The 18,668-nt window shown below is 30.8% G+C and overlaps 2 protein-coding genes across 3 annotated transcripts; one reads left to right on the top strand and one right to left on the bottom strand.

The window, feature by feature from the left end:
• Positions 1-6,107: 6,107 nt before the first annotated feature.
• On the top strand, positions 6,108-11,182 carry LOC102615143 (mitogen-activated protein kinase 19). 2 transcript variants are annotated; one of them, XM_006477740.4, is made up of 10 exons: positions 6,108-6,574; positions 7,404-7,812; positions 8,130-8,257; positions 8,380-8,439; positions 8,918-9,067; positions 9,197-9,352; positions 9,528-9,739; positions 9,854-9,955; positions 10,249-10,412; positions 10,574-11,182. In XM_006477740.4, the coding sequence occupies exons 1-10, from the start codon at positions 6,551-6,553 to the stop codon at positions 10,993-10,995; spliced, it is 1,827 nt and encodes a 608-aa protein (XP_006477803.2). In that variant the 5' UTR covers positions 6,108-6,550; the 3' UTR covers positions 10,996-11,182. The 2 variants fall into 2 exon arrangements, with proteins under 2 accessions (XP_006477803.2, XP_052293885.1); XM_052437925.1 differs by lacking the exon at positions 6,108-6,574 and adding an exon at positions 6,917-7,045.
• Positions 11,183-11,667: 485 nt separating this feature from the next.
• Positions 11,668-14,710, bottom strand: LOC102616497 (uncharacterized). Its single transcript, XM_052438590.1, has 3 exons — positions 14,402-14,710; positions 12,562-13,151; positions 11,668-12,414 (listed from the first exon to the last, which is right to left on the bottom strand). The coding sequence occupies exons 1-3, from the start codon at positions 14,691-14,693 to the stop codon at positions 11,764-11,766; spliced, it is 1,533 nt and encodes a 510-aa protein (XP_052294550.1). The 5' UTR covers positions 14,694-14,710; the 3' UTR covers positions 11,668-11,763.
• Between the last annotated feature and the right edge of the window lie 3,958 nt (positions 14,711-18,668).

Genomic DNA, 18,668 nt, shown 5'->3' with positions numbered 1-18,668 from the left:
GTTAATTACGCTCTGTTGGATATTATGGTATTGTGGCTTCTAAACCGCAGTGGCTGTGGAATGAAAATTTTAAAGAAAAAATTTATAGGTATTTTGTAAATATATATATATTTGTTAGTATTTCTAGAATTTCTTCTCAATAAATAACTGTGAAATGTTGTGTAGTTAGAACTAAGCTACCGTTGTTTACCAAACTTGACAGCTTAATTTTGGTGGCTAAATTACCAAAAATAAAATTCAAACAAATGGAGCCTTAATAAGTTAATATTCATGCTGGCGGATATTTGATTTTGACTTTTGAGTGGTGATGCTGCAAATCTCAGGATTCTTGCTGCATTGAGGACTTGCGATGATAGCAATGGAGTTCCTTTTCTCTCTCTCTATCTCTCTCTCTTTTCCCATTTTTGTATATCAAATTTGTGTATGTTCGTTAATTAGCGTTTATGGGTAATAACTAATAAGTGATTATTCTTTAAGCATTTGTTAAGTGGAGCAGAGAACTTTTGAAGAGTGTTTGGTCTTGATGAATTTTAGGCATACATTAGGTTCCCCATTGAAAATTGTCCATGAAAAGTATCCGTTTGATTGCCTTTATTAATTTTCTTTAAAAGCACTTTTAATATTAAAATTTACAACCAAATGACCTACCATAATCTTTTATAGGCTAGTTTGGAATTGCAATGGCTAATGTAATAAGTTATTTTTTCTATGAAAAAATAAGTTGTTAGTTAAAAATAGTAGCTTGATATTTGATAACTTATATTGTAGCAATATTGTTATGAGTTTAAAAAGTAAAGTATACGTATTTAGTAAATTTTATCACGAAAATATTATTTTATTATATAATAATCAACATAAATATAAGTTTAAATTACCTTATTTATATATTAGGGTTTATAGAATAATAAGACAGTTGTCTTTTTGTGAAATTATAATAGGAACTTTGAAAATGTATGATGACTAATGTAATAAGTTAATTTTAAAAATAGTCTTTACCTACTTTTAAAAGTTGCTGTTAAAATGAAGAAACTTATTTTAAGAAATTATCAAACAATATTTTATCAAAACTTATGAAATAAAATGCTTAAAATATTTCAACCTTGATCCCAAATGCTGCTCATATCCAACCAATTAATTAAGATGTTAAAGGGTTTTTTTAAGAAGAGATTCTTGTAAAATAAAATAAAATATTAGTAGTAATAATAATAATAATAAGTGGGGAATCAAACTTTGGTGTAAATTAGAAAAAAACTTTTGGTGTGAGAATCTTTTGAAAAAATGAATTTGACAATCTCACAACATTTCACATTGTCACCAAACATCTAGTTTACCATCTAAGTTAGGACATAAGTTAATAGAGTTCCTTAGCATAACTAACATATCTCAAGTGGCCGTTTTAGCAATTATTGGGATTGATCATGGTTGTGTAGCTCAGCCACAATTATTGAATTTTAATTAATTGTTATTTCAACGTTTCGTTCCCTTGCAACTTGTTTCAATGATTCTCGACAACATGTACACTATATCCAAATTGAAATCCAACATGGATATATAGATTTTTTTCCCCCAATCAAATTAATTGGATGGTTTCACAAGGCTGATAGGATTTATTATACTTTTGGAAAGCGCCATTTAAAAGGTATTTGATGGATGACAAGGAAATGAAGCAGATGATTTTTGGAAGTCGATAATTAGAACCGAAAGCTTGTATCAAATCTCGATACGTAAATTACTTGAATTTCACTTCAAAAAATTTTTTCTAAGATAGGAGAGGTTTGCTTCTCAAAAAAAAGAGTTTAAAATATAAATTGAGAAAGAAAAATTTAAGATGACAATCAAATTGCCTTTGAGACGGGGAAAGTTGCTAATTAATATAAAGATTGAAAATTGTGGGACATTAGTACATTAGTACTTTAAAATTGTGGGCATAATTTGTCGAAAATGACTAGACACAGGGCATGCCCCACTTACTCAAATTATTGCTTGGTCACCATATTGAACGTTGGCAAAGCTTTCTCTGATCCTTTTCTGATTCTCGGTTTAGCCAATTTCAAAAGAGAGATTTAAAGAGCTAATATAATAATAATAATAATAATAATAGTAATAAAAATAAAAATAAAAATAAAAAAAACTGAAAGAAAATACCAAAGTACATGCTGGATGCAAGTGAATTTTGATTATTTCCTACTTTTCAGAAAAATATTTAGATGAGGATGAGAAAGACAACCACTAAGTATTAATTATTACTCTTTATTATTATTTGAACTTGAATGATTGTTGATGCAAAATGTATTTACAGGATTTTTTTTTTATATAATTTGTAAAATTCAGAAACAACTTTCGATGATGATTTCAATGAATCCCAGCAAAGATTGCTTTGCTTATCGTTGCGGGAATTTGGAATGAATTCTAAGGCATATAGAACCTGCTGCCATAAATGTGGAAACGTCTAGATGATGCAAAGTTGTAATTAAAACAAAACATTTATTAAAATATTTGCAATATATCATATTTAATTTTTTAATTTAAGGTTGTAGTTATTCTATTTTATTTATTTCATTTTCATGACTTGATGCTACCTTAAAGCTCAAGAAAAACTTTAAAGGAAATTAGAACCTAAAGAAAAAATTAAAAAAAGATTAATTAATTAGGTCATCTCCACATAGATGCAACGTGCTTATGTGCATTGTCTTTACAGAAAGCAAAGACTTTACACCTAACAATCATATCATAAAAAATATATATTAAATTTTATTTGATTAATATAATTTTGTTGGTACAGCCCTTGACCTTGACATATTGAGAGTTACATTCCTGCCGTTTGGGATCTTGACATGCCATCCAAACCTTTGGTACCCCTAGAATTAATTTGTTGGTCGTAATATAATGAAATTAAAAATGTGTTTAATTCCATAAAAAAAAATAAAACTAGTGTTGACTATTTTCATGAATTATAAGAAGTACTTGTAATCAATTCAAAAATTAAAAATGGTTTGTGATGAATTTTAAAATTAGTGAAAGATTAGGAGGTTGCTTTAATTTAATCTAAAAACTGTGCATTTAGCATATGAGCGCTTTGGAGTTTAATTTGTTCCAACTCTTTTTGAGTGCTATAGCATTAAACTCATAAATTCGTAATTAAAGTTTAGAGTTTAATTTAATTTATAGATTTTATATTTTTAATTGTGTTAATAAATTATAGGACATGTTAAAAATTATTTAATTTGTTTATGTTTTGTCTTGATTAATGTTGCCACATACATACGTACATATGTATATACATACATACATACATATAATATGCATATGTATATTGGTTAACTAAAGGTCGACACAGTTGTTTCAAGGTTGTTTTAACATTGTTCAATGAGAAGCCGGCTAATACTTTTTATCAAATTGTGTGACTTTGTAGTACAAAGATCCCGCATAATATCAATAACTAAGGTCGTTCTATGGTGCAGTTATTTTCATTTTTACAATATTAATAATGCAAAAAAATATATAAATTCTATAAAAATATTGGAAAAAATTTGAAGCTTATAAATTCTAATGATTGCATAATATTGTATTCTTTGTGGGAACTCAAAAAACTTTTGTACCTATTCTTTATTGATTTTTTTTTTAATATCACTATTTGTTAATGGAAATACACTTGGTCGGCCCTTGATGTCCTGCTTGTTAACACTTTTTTTTTTCTTTGGGTTCTGTAAAGCATTTAGATTCTGTGTTGAGTAGACTTTTTCACTAATTTTTTAGAAAGATTCAATTGGTAGTTATTAGATAAGAATATAAAATTAATTAAATCTTAACTATATATTACTATACATATATGTGTACTAGAAAATTATAAAGAGTTAACTGTAGGTGAGGTTAGCATTGAATCTAATTTCTTATGTAAAATACACCTATCTTGATGATGATGATCATCGTCATAAAACAAATAAAAGGCCAATTTTATCACTTTCTGTTATGTTTTAACCAAATTCAAGTGTCAATTTTATCACTATCTGTATATTAAGGATTATGAAAAAAGTAAGATATAATTGTACTTTAATTAAAATAGTAAAGTTATAATAGAATGAAGAATAGAAAATATTATTAAGGATTATGAAAAAAAAAAGATATAATTGTACTTTAATTAAAATAGCAAAGTTATAATAGAAAATATTATTTTATTATATAGTACCAAATTTTATTTGTATATTAAGGATTATGAAAAAAGTAAGATATAATTGTACTTTAATTAAAATAGTAAAGTTTTAATAGAACGAAGAATAGAAAATATTATTAAGGATTATGAAAAAAATAAGATATAATTGTACTTTAATTAAAATAGCAAAGTTATAATAGAAAATATTATTTTATTATATAGTACCAAATTTTATTTGTATATTAAGGATTATGAAAAAAGTAAGATATAATTGTACTTTAATGGAATGCATGAAGAATCCTTATGGAAAAAGTTTTAAATGCTAAAGCAGCTTGTGTGAATTGAAATAAATTAAATAATAGATAAACAAAAGAGAGAAGATTTTCGTTTTTAGAAATTAAGAACACAAGGCGAAAAAAAAGAAGAGGAAATTGAAAGGAGTTAGATCAATTAACTAATTATTTATCTATTAAATTAGATGAATGGTAAAGATTAAAAATTTACAGCCAATTTGAGATTGTAGTAGCTATTGAAATAAGTTATTTTTGTTGTGCAAATAAAATAATTTCATATTTGATAAATTATGTTGTTCCAGTTGCCCTACGTTTGAAAATTAGAGTATATGTGTTTATTAAATTTTATTATGAAAATATTATTTTATTATATAATACCAAATTTTATTTGTATATTAAGGATTATGAAAAAAGTAAGATATAATTGTACTTTAATTAAAATAGTAAAGTTATAATAGAATCTTTAAAAATATGTAATGACTTATTTAATAAGTTATTTATATAAAAAAAAAATCTTCTACATACTTTTAAAAGATAAAATTAAACTAAAGGAATTTATAAAATAAGCTTAAATAAGCAAAATGGAACCGCAATTCCAAACATGGCCTTAAATCCAAAGATATACAATAACCTTCATTATTAATGCCGTAAAAATTCATACAGCATCATTAAAAAATTCCAATAATTAACTTTTCAATGTTTGATTGCAAAAAAAATAATAATAATAACATAACATACAAACAGACCATAAATTGATAATATGCAAAATGCAAATCTAATTTGTTGATGATGATGATGAAATGATTAGATAATATAAAACTTGTAAATCAGTGATTGATGGATCTCTTCCCTTCATTTTATTATTAGGATTAAGGGTTTTATTCTTCATGTGTCTATTTAGAAGTTGATTTTCTTTCAAATAATTAGAAATAAATTAACCCATCTAAGCTTAAATTTTTGAACTGCAATACCACTTAAATTTTCAGATTGTCCTATCATAAAGCTGATTTTGAATTTTTATTATAACAAAAAGCTTTGAAATTAATATCTATTTTTTAAATTCATTGATTTTCTAATCTTAGAGGCATGGTTTAGTTTGGCGAATATTATATGACTTTGAAATGTAATTTAGGACAAAAATTTAGTACTGAGTTATGTTTTTATTGAATATTAAATTTTTTAGATAAAAAAATAATAAAAAATAAACCTTGGTAATTTATTAAGCACTTAACAAAAACTGAGATTAGCATTGAATAATAATTCTGTAATTTGACCAATTTGATCCGTGATTAATGTAATTGATGTAGGCAAAATATTTTTACATTATCGTTTTTTCCAAACGATTAAGTTAATTTGAAAACTAATTAATCCAATCAAACGTTTTTATTTATAATTAAAAGAAATGAGAAAATTATCTGTTTTGTGCATACCTTTTAAAAACTATTAATTTTGCGAATAGGTAAAGAATTTATTGATGTAATCACAAAAACAGGCACGGTAGATGAAATTACCATACCGCCACTGCCGTATCCGTTCACTAGGCTCCGTACCCACTAAAGTACCACCACAGAAAATAATAAAACAAATTTAAAAACAAAAACACAAAAAATAATAAAAACAAATTTAAAAAACAAAAAGAAAAAAAGAAAAATTGGAAGTACTTCTATTGTATGTATTGCTCACACCCACCACAAAACCTTCCACTCTCTCTCTATGTTCTGATAAATAATACTAATAAAATTGACAATCAGATCTTGCTAAATCTATACTGCCCATTTTACTTTCATCTTCAAGCTTCTAATTTTCAGATAATAATAAAATTGGAGTTTCTTCAAGAAACTGTAGGTTTTTTTTTTCTTTTTTGGGTGATTTGATTTAATAAGAGAGAAGCTTCTTGGCTATTGCATGTGGGTTGGTGTGGTTTTGTGGTGCCTCGCTGGGGGAAGTGAATTTTGATTTGATTTTGTTGCCGGGTTCTTGGGTTTTTTATTTTTATTTGTCTACTTTCTTTGTTTCCCGAGAAAGTTTATTGCTTCTCCCGGAAAGTTCAAATCTTTACACTCGAATTGAAGTAAAAAGAGAGAGAGGACAGATCTTTGTGTGAAAGATGCAGCAAGATCAGACAAAGAAGGTTACTTTCTCCCTCTCTGTTTTTCTCTTTGGTGAATTTTTTTTCAGTTGATAGTTTAGGGTTTGAGTTTTTGTCCGTTTGATTGCTGGGAAAGTTTGAGAAAGATTAGATCTAGTGGAAAGGAAATTTGTGAAAAGAAAATGAAATATTGGGTACCCTCTTAAAAGTAACTGAATATTTGTTTCTAATTTAGGTTTTCCCTTTTGGGAAAGTTTAGCCAATGTACATCACTTATCATGATTTTATTTTGTTGTATTTTTTTGGTAATTTTTTTTTCAGTCCCATTTTTTCGGATAGCACTCAGCATATCTAAATTCCTTGAATGGTCTTGATGAAAAACAGTTTTTCTAATATGATTTACTTAGATGTGTGTTTTGATGCCCTTTTGGTTATGCCGGACTGCAATTTCAGGGAATGAATTTAGCTTCCGTATCATATGTATGATTCTTCACTAGGGCTGTCATTAGGCTGGTATCACTTTCTGGAGCCTGAATCTTTTTCCTAAATGATTTGATTATCTAGAAACTGGTATTATTATTTTCTGTGTCTAAATTGTTTTCAGTCTAGAGAAGGTTGCTGTCTCCTCCCTCTGGTGCATGATTGGATTCTTCATGCTCTAGGAATTTGAAATTGTTGGTGTTAGAGTTGTCGATAGTTAGGCTCTGTGTTTCTCTTTCTCCTTCACCTGCTTGTCTGACTTCCTATTCTAATTTTTAAGCATACATGTGGAATTTGTCAAATTTCTTTGGTTCTTATTATTTGATGTTTCTAGTTATACAAGTCTTGGCATATAGGTCTAATGTTTTTCTTTTCCTTGTTTATCATTCAGGAACTGAAAGACAAGGACTTTTTCACTGAGTATGGTGATGCTAACAGATACAAGATTCTGGAAGTTATTGGGAAGGGAAGCTATGGAGTTGTTTGTGCTGCTATTGACACGCATACTGGGGAGAAAGTTGCTATAAAGAAGATACATGATGTTTTCGAGCATATTTCTGATGCAATTCGGATCCTGCGTGAAGTCAAGTTGCTTAGGCTTTTACGACATCCTGATATTGTTGAAATTAAGCGTATCATGTTGCCACCCTCAAAGAGAGAGTTTAAAGACATATATGTTGTATTTGAGCTAATGGAGTCTGACCTGCACCAAGTCATCAAAGCTAATGATGATTTGACCCGTGAACACCATCAGTTTTTCCTTTACCAAATGCTACGTGCATTGAAATATATGCATACAGGTTATTCCTTTACTCCTTTTTATACTAATTGAAGTATATTTTGCTGTGTTTTTTAGGCGGCTTATGATATATGACACATATGACAATGATTTGCTGTCCTTTTAGCAGCTCAAGTGCCACCATTTCTTTTGTGATTCTTTCTTTCATTTTGATTGTGTTTTGTTTAACTTCAGTTATTTCTTTGCTGGATCCACTTTTTATTAAGTTCATGGTATCCTGGGCTTTTAATCTTTAATATACTACGGGAGGGGGAAAAAAAAAGAAAAGCTCAAAATATGTTGACAGTTTTCTGATTCTTCTTTGTTGTTTGCTTGCAGCAAATGTGTACCACCGGGATCTTAAACCGAAAAATATATTGGCAAATGCCAACTGCAAACTCAAAGTCTGTGATTTTGGATTAGCAAGAGTTGCATTTAGTGATACTCCAATGACTGTCTTTTGGACGGTTTGTATTTCCAATGCCCTTGTTTTGCAGTCATATAAATAGCTCATGTAACTTGATATTTTGATTTGTAGAAGCATGCAAGAATTCTAACAAATTTCATACTTTTCTGATGTTCTTCACAGGATTATGTGGCTACCAGATGGTACAGGGCTCCAGAGCTGTGTGGATCTTTCTTTTCAAAGGTATGGGTTGCCCAATGTGGGGCATCATTTTTCTTATCTCCCATTTCTAGATCAATGGTAATAGATTTGATGGGTTATTTGATAAAATTCTGTTGCTACTCTATCTGCCATATGAACTTCTTTAAGAAAGATGAATATATGTAGCATCTCCAGATTTGCACAACATTTCTTTTCCTGCTTTTCTTGAATGAGTGTTGTAACTCGAGTGACATGTGTAGCTGTTATGAGATGGTATAGCGCTAAAGTAACACATATTTTTTCTCTATAAACTGCTTGAGTACTTTATAGTAAGCAGTAATGCCTAGATTAAAACAATTGTTGTTCAGGGAGGACTATGAACTCTCCTGGAAGTTGAAATATCTGTCTTATCAGGTAATTGTGTCGTGTTATGTCCGTTTCTCTGGAACGGTTTACTTGCAATGTCAATTTTTTTATTTCTTCTCTGGTAATCTGACTTGTTTTGGTATCTTTCTTACAGTATACACCTGCAATTGATATTTGGAGTATTGGCTGCATATTTGCTGAGGTATTGACAGGGAAGCCATTGTTTCCTGGTAAAAGTGTTGTTCATCAATTAGATTTGATCACTGATCTTCTTGGAACACCTTCACCAGAAACGATTGCTGTGGTATGATGCACATCTCTGATTTCTTTTTTTCTTTTGTGTTTTCTTCTTGATTGTTTCTTAAGCTGCTACATTTATTTGCATTTCTTTCCCATATAGTTGATAGTATGTTTTCTTTCAAAACAAATGCAGGTTCGAAATGAGAAAGCTAGAAAATACTTGACAGAAATGCGGAAGAAACCTCCTGTGCCATTATTTCAGAAGTTTCCAAATGTAGATCCTTTAGCACTTCGTCTATTACAGAGATTAATAGCATTTGACCCGAAGGATCGGCCGACTGCTGAAGAGGTTGGTATTCTGTGACATCTTTTCTTCCCTCCTATAAGAAGCTTAGCAGATGAAGCATTTAACCCATAGAGGATTACAGTTTTATCATTTCTTTTTTAATATTTTTTGCAATAGGTTTTTTTTAGTCTTTTTTCTTTTATTTTACCTGACCTTTTCAATATTCTGGTTTTGACAGGCGCTGGCTGATCCTTACTTCAAAGGCCTTGCCAAGATTGAAAGAGAGCCTTCTTGTCAGCCAATTTCAAAGTTGGAATTTGAATTTGAGAGACGCAGGGTGACGAAGGATGATATTAGAGAACTAATATATCGAGAGATACTAGAGTATCATCCTCAGCTGCTCAAAGACTATATTAATGGAACTGAAGGCACAAATTTTCTCTATCCTAGGTTCTAAATTTTTCCACTTAGAACCCTTAAATGTTATTAGTATTCTTTATATTGAGTTATATTTTTGTTTTATCTCATTTTGCCGATAATTTTGAACATCTCGTTCCATTGCAGTGCTATAGGCCAATTCAGAAAGCAGTTTGCATATCTCGAGGAAAATGGTGGAAGAAGTGGTCCGGTGATTCCTCCAGAGAGGAAGCATGTCTCCCTCCCGCGGTAAGACTACCTGCGAAAGTGAACTATCATTAGTTACATACCATGGCCTTAGCATTTTGCCAATTTTTTTGTCCTATTATTTGCGAAATTCTACATAGTACCTTGTCATTTTGGCTAAGGCTGCTGGGGAATCCAGATGAATGTGTGCTTCTGTTCTTGTTTCTTAAATTAAAATATTAGTGTATGAATTTCCTTAAGCTGATCCAGAATCGTTTAATAATTGGCTGTTAGAGAGCTTAATGTTGGCCTCTAATGATCTTGACGGATTTGTTTCTGAACCTCTCTGTTTGCAGGTCTACAGTTCACTCAGGCACAACCCCTCCTATTGTACAGCATAATGCTGCTTCATCTGAGAGCCAGCAAATGACAGAAGACACTTCTAGAAATTTTAGAGTAACTGATGAAATTTCTGGAAATCATTCCAAGTTTCCACGACCTCCACCAAGAGTGCCAGCAGGTATACAAGGAGCTCTTATTTATCTCAATCTCTTCAATTCTTTTTGCATCTGATCTGACAGGCCTCTGCTAGCACCTTGTCAAATAGGTTTGGTAGTTAGAAGTTGTAATCGGTGTAATATGGTAGCTGACAGTTTCATTCTTTTTCCTCTTTCTTCTCAGCAAAACCAGGGAGAGTTGTCGGTTCGGTCATGCCATATGAGAATGGGAGAAACATTAAAGATACCTATGATGCAAGAATGTTTTACAGAAATGCAGTCCTTCCCCCGCAGAATGTATCGCCACATTGTTTCTTTAGGACCAACACCATAAACCAAGAGAAGTCGGGACTAGAGTCTGGGCGGGGTTCTTCTCATGTTAAACCAGAGCCCACACAGCACAACCCTGCTGCAAAACCAGCTCATGGCTTGCCTGTTGATGTCAACATGAATCCTTATTACCAACCACAGGCCAAGGTAGATCAATTGAATGAGCGAATTGCTATTGATGCAAAGTTGCTACAGGCACAATCCCAGTTCGGTGCTGCAGCAGTTGCCGTGGCTGCACATAGGAATGTGGGAACTGTGCAATATGGATTATCATAGCTGCAATAAGTTTAACGGAGAATGTTGTTACGCGAATGGTAGAATAATGATCAGGCTAAAGAGGGTAGAGGTTGGAGGTCTTTGGAGTCTCTTCTCTGGAAGAGAAATTATTTATGCCCTCATGTAATTAATTAACACATCATTGAATTAAGTAATGGAAATAATTCGTTTGTTATTGCCTTAGAAATTCCTGTTTTCTGGTCTCAATTCATCTGATTGCCCATTCAATTATAGCCCTGCAGGTGGCTGTCTCATATAGTCGTTTACTTATTTAAAGATTGTCAAATATTTACAATTTTCTTCTGGGCACTGAAATTGAGAGGTAGTAAATTTTTTGTAACACCTGAAGTATATTCACTTGTAAACCCCGAAAAGAGTATGTATATGTAGTTTGAAGATGTAAATATTTTTTAACACTAATATTACAATTAAATTATAATTGATATTACATAATATTATTATTGATACTTACAATCAAATTATTATTGAGATTAATTTAATATTCGACGGATGTTTTATAAGGGAAGAGATTAGTTTTACTCAATTATACAATATAATGAAGGAAGAAATTAATATTGTGGGGGGTTTGAAATTATATAGGTGCATGTAAATTTGAATGCATTAGCATACGCCATTTTGAAAATGGCAGCAAAAAGACAATTTTTAGTTGCCTGGAGATGAAAATAATTAATACTACGAACCTTCTTAAGGTTGCAAACCAAGAACTTAAACAATTGAATCCTAATATTCTAATTCACTTGGAAACGCCTAGTGATTATTTTCTGGAACAATAACATCAAAATCACTGACTGTCCATTCTGCCACCTGATTTTCACTAACATAAATTTCAGTTCCCAAATCAATTGATGACCAGTGTCTCTCCACAGGTTTAGAGCTAGGATCCTGATAAAAGTAAAGCGACTGTGACAATCTTCCAACATCAAGCTCCCAAGTCCTCGGATCACCAATCCAGCCCTCACCCTTCTTCGTCGGATACCCGTAATCGCCCCAAACAGGATGTGGCACAATCTGCAGGATTTCCTGAGGCTGAGGATTGCTGTATTCGTCACAATAATTGAATGGCTCCTCAGGATGTTCAGCATTTCCTGGAGTACAATAAACATGGTAAGCATCATATGGGAAATTTTCAGTGTCGTTTCGATGAACACGGGTGCCATTGGGAAACGTGTGGTGTGGCGGACACAGTCGGAGATCGTCAGGTTTGCACCAGGCTTCTATTTCAGGATTTATGATCATTTCGCTGTACCGCGTAACATCCGTAGTCACATCTCCATCACAGGGCTTGCCATTGTTTTTCCAGCAGCTTCCAATGTCCATGAGATAGAATTGGCTACTTGGTCCCCCTCCTTGCTTTATGTCCAATGTAAACCTTACCTTGAAATTAGGTGACTTGGGAATCTACAATTTTTTGAACAAACAATCAACAACGATCATAAGTTATAGCAATCCCCTTATCAGGATGTTCGCATCTTGGACCGAACTAAAGAAAAAAAATACATGCTCCAATGCAATATATAAAAACTAATTATATATAAGTTATCTTACTATTTTCATCATGCCTCTTGTTTGGTAATGGTACCCTCCGGAGAATCCAGTAGTGGCATCAGATCGTAAATACAACATTAACCAAGGATATTTTTTTGATGTCTTCAACACATGGTGAAAAAGCCAGCTTTCTTTTCCAATTCTCTTATTCCAAGTGACACTATAATAAGAAGTGCCATTACAAGGCACTACTCCATCAGTAACATTAGCATCCAAATCCCATGTCCCATAAAAACTTCCCTTCAGGATTTTTCCATGCTTCCCATGGACACTGGTGTACTCATGGTGCATCAAGGGCATGTTCATGCAGCCATCGCCGAAGCACGGAAACCGATTTTCAGGCGGAAATGGGCCTACTTTGTGGCCATTGGAGGGGCATCTTGATGCATATGTGTCTGTGTTGCCACTCTTGAGCATTACCATCCAGAATTGCCATGGACCTGGCTTGTCTTTCACTTGGCATTTTTTGCCCAAGTAGATTTCTTTTTTGGCAGCATACTTATCGACACTATGAGCCTTGATTCCGCCATAGGTACCGTTTAATATGCCAAGCCTGTTGTCTTTCTCATCCACCAAGTGATTCAATGTGACTTTATGATTAATAACAAAATAACGTTAGCACTTAGCACTTAGCAGCAACGTTATGCATATAATAAATACTTAAAAAGAAAAACCATATATTTGAAAAGCATAATACTAATTGTATAGAATCGGGATTTCTTCCTAATTTGAGTTTCTATTGGTGATACATTATCATCAATGGACATGTGACACAAGATCTTTATAAGTTCATGAAAACTCATCATATTTCAAGTATACAATGATTTTTCATAAAAGGCAATGAATGAAAGAATTAACCTGCTATTTTTTTTTTCAAATAAAGAAAAAAAGGTACAGAGAAATTCGGATAAGATATTCTCGTTTTTAAAAAAGGAAATCTAGGAAATGTTAAGAAAATTGTTTAATAGGGGTTCTAAAAAAGATAAGTACAAAATCTGAGTAATCTGGAACTCGAAATTAATATACCATAAATTTTAAGATTCATAGTTATTTTTGAGATTAAGAACAAAACAAATTCGCTCACTTGAAATTTTGTATGGAATAGGTATTTTAATTTTAAAACTTGTGAGTATAAAATATTGTGACTTGAATCGTTGTTCATATCAAAGTTTTATATTTATAATGTTCACCAAAAAAAAAAAAATCATTTACGTATAAATAAAAAATGAAAATATTTGTACTTAACGTTAAAAACTTAAAATTCTGCAGTGAGTTGTATATAAATTCACTTGCTTTTACTCATCATATGTAGCCAAAAATGATTATCAATTTTCTGAAAACATTTTCAACATTTCTAATTTAAACTTAATATATTAAAAAAAAAAAAAAAAGAAAGTCTCACCTGCAGCTGTCGAAGCGATCAGCTAATAAAGTGAGAGTTATCTCAAAAGAAAATTTTATACTAATTTTTATAGTTATTTTCAGATTGAGAGCAAAACAAATTCGATTTCACACACTTGAAATATTATGTGGAATAGGTATTAATTTTAGAAACTCAGAAATGAGGATGGTATAAAAGATTGTGGTTTGAATCGTTGTTCATATCAAGTTTCAAAATGGTAATGTTCCCAAAAAAGAGTTCTTTTTTTTTTTTTTTTAATTTATGTATAAAAAAATGAAGATTTTTCGGCGTAACATCAAATTTCTGCCGTGAGTTGTGGATACAGATTCACTTGCTTTTACTCATCATATGTAGCAAAAAAGATTTTTCTGAAAACACTTTCAACATTTTTTAGTATGCCTTAATATATTGAAAAATACGATAAATAGAAAGTCTCACCTGGGGCTGTAGAATGATCAATGTCAAAGCAATCAGCCATTCTGGGGCTTCCCATATTGATGGCTTCTTCACCAACCTCATTGCATTGATTCCATGACTCAATTGCAACTCTAAGACCATCTCTTCTCATCCCTGGATCACCAACGGCTGATAAATAATTATCAGCATCAACAGCATTCACATGATCAAATCCTTCTATAATAGTAAAAGCAAGTAAAAATAATAAGCTACAAATTCTCCAAAACTCCATGGCTATGATGATAATATTTTGTTGATATAATAGATAAAGCATTTGTTGGATACTGAATATATTTATACTAGATACGAAAATTGTTAAATGACTTCACTCATATTCTCTTTGGATTAAAATTTTATTAACCTGTTCTACTTGTAGGGGATATTGGTTTATCCATTCTTTGAAAAATTAAAAAAATAAAATAATAAATTTGCATCTTCAAACAAATATTAAAGATATTTCCATCTTAAACAAATATTTTTCTCATAATCCGTTTAGAATAAAAAGTATATGGTTTTTAATCCACAACAAATTAGAAAAGAAATAGACAATTAATTAGTTGGGAATTTTATATACTAGGAAGAAAAGAATAGTTGTAATTTTGTAAAATCTTTTAGTTAAAATTGGTCACCACCACTACTACTCTTTCAATGATCTTCTTATCCAATTCATTTGAATAAAATTTCTGATATGCGCATGTCGATTTATAAAAAGTATTAGCCATCTCAAATGATAATTATATAATTAATTGACCAAGATAAATATTGATAATTAAAACTTAGAAGTTCAGTAAATTTGTTAACTTTTTTTTTTCTTTTTTCCCTTTCATATCTGGTCAAGCAATTAATTTTAAAAGAAAATGATCAAAATCACTTGTTTCAATAAACAAAAGTAATTTCTCTCCCTCATGCGAAAACTTCTCAAAAACTCCTCACCGTTTATTAACTTATAATTCTTTTATTGTGTATTTTAATATCTTGCCCTGACGTGGTAAAACCATTGATGATCAATAAAAAAATTTCTAGGGTTAAAATAGTTGAAGACACAACATAAAATGTTAAAAGTTAACTATCGTTGTAACAACAGCAAGTTTTGATGAGTTTTGAGACAATAAGGGGGAAATGATAGATTTATTTAAACACTAGGGTGGTTTTGATAATTTCCTCTAATAACTTAATTTGAATCAAAATTTGTGATGACTGCGAAACAATTAATCTGTTTGAGTTGTCATTTGCCAAGAAGCTTTGCATATCTATAATGGTTTCCTCTGATAAATTCAATTATATTCATCCCATAAATGACATTGAATATGATGGCACGCAAAATTAAAATGATTGAGATTTTCTTTTGATTTATTAGTATGTTTATAGCAGGAAATTTAAGTTATGTCCAAGTATATATAAATGGATTATTCAGTAATAACTTAATAAGGGAACCTCATCGGTCATGAATGCCAAGTTCATGCATAAGCTGATTAATGCTTCGACTGTTTTTTTTTTTTGGTTCCTTTGTTGACATCCGGATTGGATCGATTCATTAGATTACCATTTATTATTATTTTTTTCCTTCTGCGGATAAGTTCAAATTAGATTCCATCATTTTTCACGTATGATGAAAATTGTCAATGGCATTAAAAGAGTTACTTCCTGATCATTCTACATGGACATCTGATCTTCATTTATTTTGCTCTATTCCCCGTATTTAAAAAAGAAGAAGAAGAAGAAGATATTATTGCATAAAAAGCATTTAATATTTTTGTGATTGCTAATTGCCATTTAGTTGAATTGGTAAAATTTAATTTTTTGTCTTGAAAACAAGAGGTCTAGATTCGAATCTTACTCACCACTCACGGGAGTGGGGAGAGAATTAAGTTGCTGTTAAGCTAAATGATAAAAATTAATTATATAATGACCTTTTAAATCATTCTTGATTGAGGGCTTTAAATACAAATGATTTAATCTCTTTATTATTATTTTTTACTTAAGCATAACATACGGGTAATTAAAATCACTCAATTAAACGAGCGAGTTCATACCCCATATATCTTATTGATTTTACCGTTTAAAATTAGCACCCACAATTATATAATCTCTCCAATTTAATGATACATATTTTTATTATTTTTAACACAATTATTATTTAAAAATCTTATTTATTATATAGTATTAACTTTTTATTTTATAATTATAATATTTTTTATCACAACAACTGTAATTTAAAAGTTGTCACACCTTAATATCAAATAAAACCTAAACTTTATTATAGAATCTAATTTTTTTTCTTGTTAGTAATGTGTGATATATATTATAGTTTTGGTGGGCTTTAAACATACTGGGAAGATAGTTAATTCTGCCAAGTAGAGAGAGATTTTAGTCATTTTCAATTATTTTCTAGAGGGAGAAGAATTTACTATGAAAAGTGGATGTAGCCTGTAGAATGGGAATAATTTTGGCTTTTTTTTTAATCTTTTTCTTATTTTATTTTCTTAGTATTAATTTTGTATTTTACTTTAATTAAGGCTTGATTTTTTTACTCATTATTATTATTCTATAATAAAATTGAAAAAAGATTCTTAATACATTTTTCGTCAGTTTCTCTTAATAATAAAATACTCACTTTATATTTCCTATAATAAGTCATTTGGATTAGAGCTTCATTCAGTAACAAAAAAAAATCTTTTAATGTTAGACCAAATTACTTTATTTTGTACTTAGGGGCTTTCTCCAAGTGCTCTTTAAGCAGTTTTACTTGACTAACCACCCAATTTCAAAACTTGGAGAGGTAGAAGATTAAAAAATTAATACAAAAAAAAAATTACTTTTATTCCGTTTCTGCTAATTTGCTGCTTTGATAGTTAACTAAAAGTTAAAATTCATTGTCTTTAAATTGATTTATTCTCTTCACAAATTAAAAGCCTAACATATCCTACTGCTACTAAACTAGCAGTAACAACATTTCAACAATAATTGTTTATTAATTTTGGCATATTTTTTAACAAATTTTAAAACAAGAGAATAGTATAAAAACATAGCAAGTGTCTTGTAGTCTGATCATTATTATTGTCATCCAAAACAACAAAGCCTTTGTAGAAGCCAATGATCCTACTATGGCATTAGTACTCTTCAAAGTTTTGTACATTCTTCCTCTCCTGTTCATTTCTGGGCAAGCACTGTTCTTCCAAAATCCTTTCTTTCGATTTCCGGACCCTTTTTCCAAATTTCGAAATGGGCCAAAAGACAATGACAATGAGAGGTCTTCAGGATTTTTCCGAAAAAATGCTAGCACAAGAAAATATAATAGAGAATGGGAGCTTGTGTTAGAAAAAATAATCACAGTGAGTTAAATAAATAAAACCAGTAGGTAAATTAACTGCAGCAAAACAGCAACTGATTAAACAACAGCAAAAGAAAAACAACAACTGGAAACGAAATGAAATGAAGAAAATAAAACCTGAGGCCTGTAATACAGTGTCCTTAAAACAGATTTACCACCTATTGAAGTGCTTTAGGTTTGCTGGTAACTGTTTCTCAGGATACAATGGGCACGAATTTTCCGTCAGGCATAGACAGAAAATTTCGGCGAACCACAATAGCAGCAAACTCAATCACAAAACAAGACAAAAGAAAGAGGAAAGAAAAAATTGTAAGTGCTCTGTGTGCTAGTTTCAGTGTGTGTAAAAATAGAAGAGGAATGTGCCTTTTTATACTCATGTGGGTACGTAACAGCAGCGTAGAAAATTAAATTTTGGAATTCAATATATGCAAGTTAATTGCTGTAACAGCCATTGAATTTAAACAGTTCAATTCAAAAATTGAATTGCATAACAGCCCAAAAATAATTGCGAAGCTGTTACAAATCTTTTGAATTGAAAAGGTGTGAAACTGTTACAAAAAATTTATAAGGAAATTAAAAACGTGCCATGCAAGCTTGGGTGATTTTGCGCTGACATTCGCGCACGCAGGACGCGCTGGCGCATACGAGTTCAACCAAATCGATCATGGATTCGCACCCACCCTGTGCACGCGCGTGTGGAGAGAGCCTCTATCCTTAAAATTCTTGTTCATGCATGGTTAAGTGTTTATATATAAACACTAATCCCTTGGCTTCTTTTTCCCATGTGGGATAAGTCTCATTTCCTTTCAAATGTCCAACTTCAAGGGTGAACTTTGAGAGACAATTTCTCATTCACCCAAGCACTATTTTAAGAAAATGAAAATACGCTTTTGAAGTATTAACAGAGGAGAATCCGAA

Source organism: Citrus sinensis, chromosome 3 (genome assembly GCF_022201045.2).
Source record: "Citrus sinensis cultivar Valencia sweet orange chromosome 3, DVS_A1.0, whole genome shotgun sequence".
NCBI classification, from domain to species: Eukaryota; Viridiplantae; Streptophyta; class Magnoliopsida; order Sapindales; family Rutaceae; genus Citrus; species Citrus sinensis.
Note: the sequence above shows the minus strand (reverse complement) of the source record. Positions and strands in the feature narration are given on the sequence as shown.

What these genes read in the sequence shown, in the direction of transcription:
- LOC102616497 (XM_052438590.1), bottom strand. Translation starts at nt 14,693, where the DNA reads ATGCTTTATCTATTATATCAACAAAATATTATCATCATAGCCATGGAG. An exon ending in TGATCATTCTACAGCCCCAG is followed by an intron (nt 13,152 to 14,401) that starts GTGAGACTTTCT and finishes TTAATCATAAAG; the next exon opens with TCACATTGAATCACTTGGTG. An exon ending in CAAGAGGCATGATGAAAATA is followed by an intron (nt 12,415 to 12,561) that starts GTAAGATAACTT and finishes AAAAAATTGTAG; the next exon opens with ATTCCCAAGTCACCTAATTT.
- LOC102615143 (XM_006477740.4), top strand. Translation starts at nt 6,551, where the DNA reads ATGCAGCAAGATCAGACAAAGAAG. An exon ending in ATTGAAATATATGCATACAG is followed by an intron (nt 7,813 to 8,129) that starts GTTATTCCTTTA and finishes GTTTGCTTGCAG; the next exon opens with CAAATGTGTACCACCGGGAT. An exon ending in TCCACCAAGAGTGCCAGCAG is followed by an intron (nt 10,413 to 10,573) that starts GTATACAAGGAG and finishes CTTTCTTCTCAG; the next exon opens with CAAAACCAGGGAGAGTTGTC.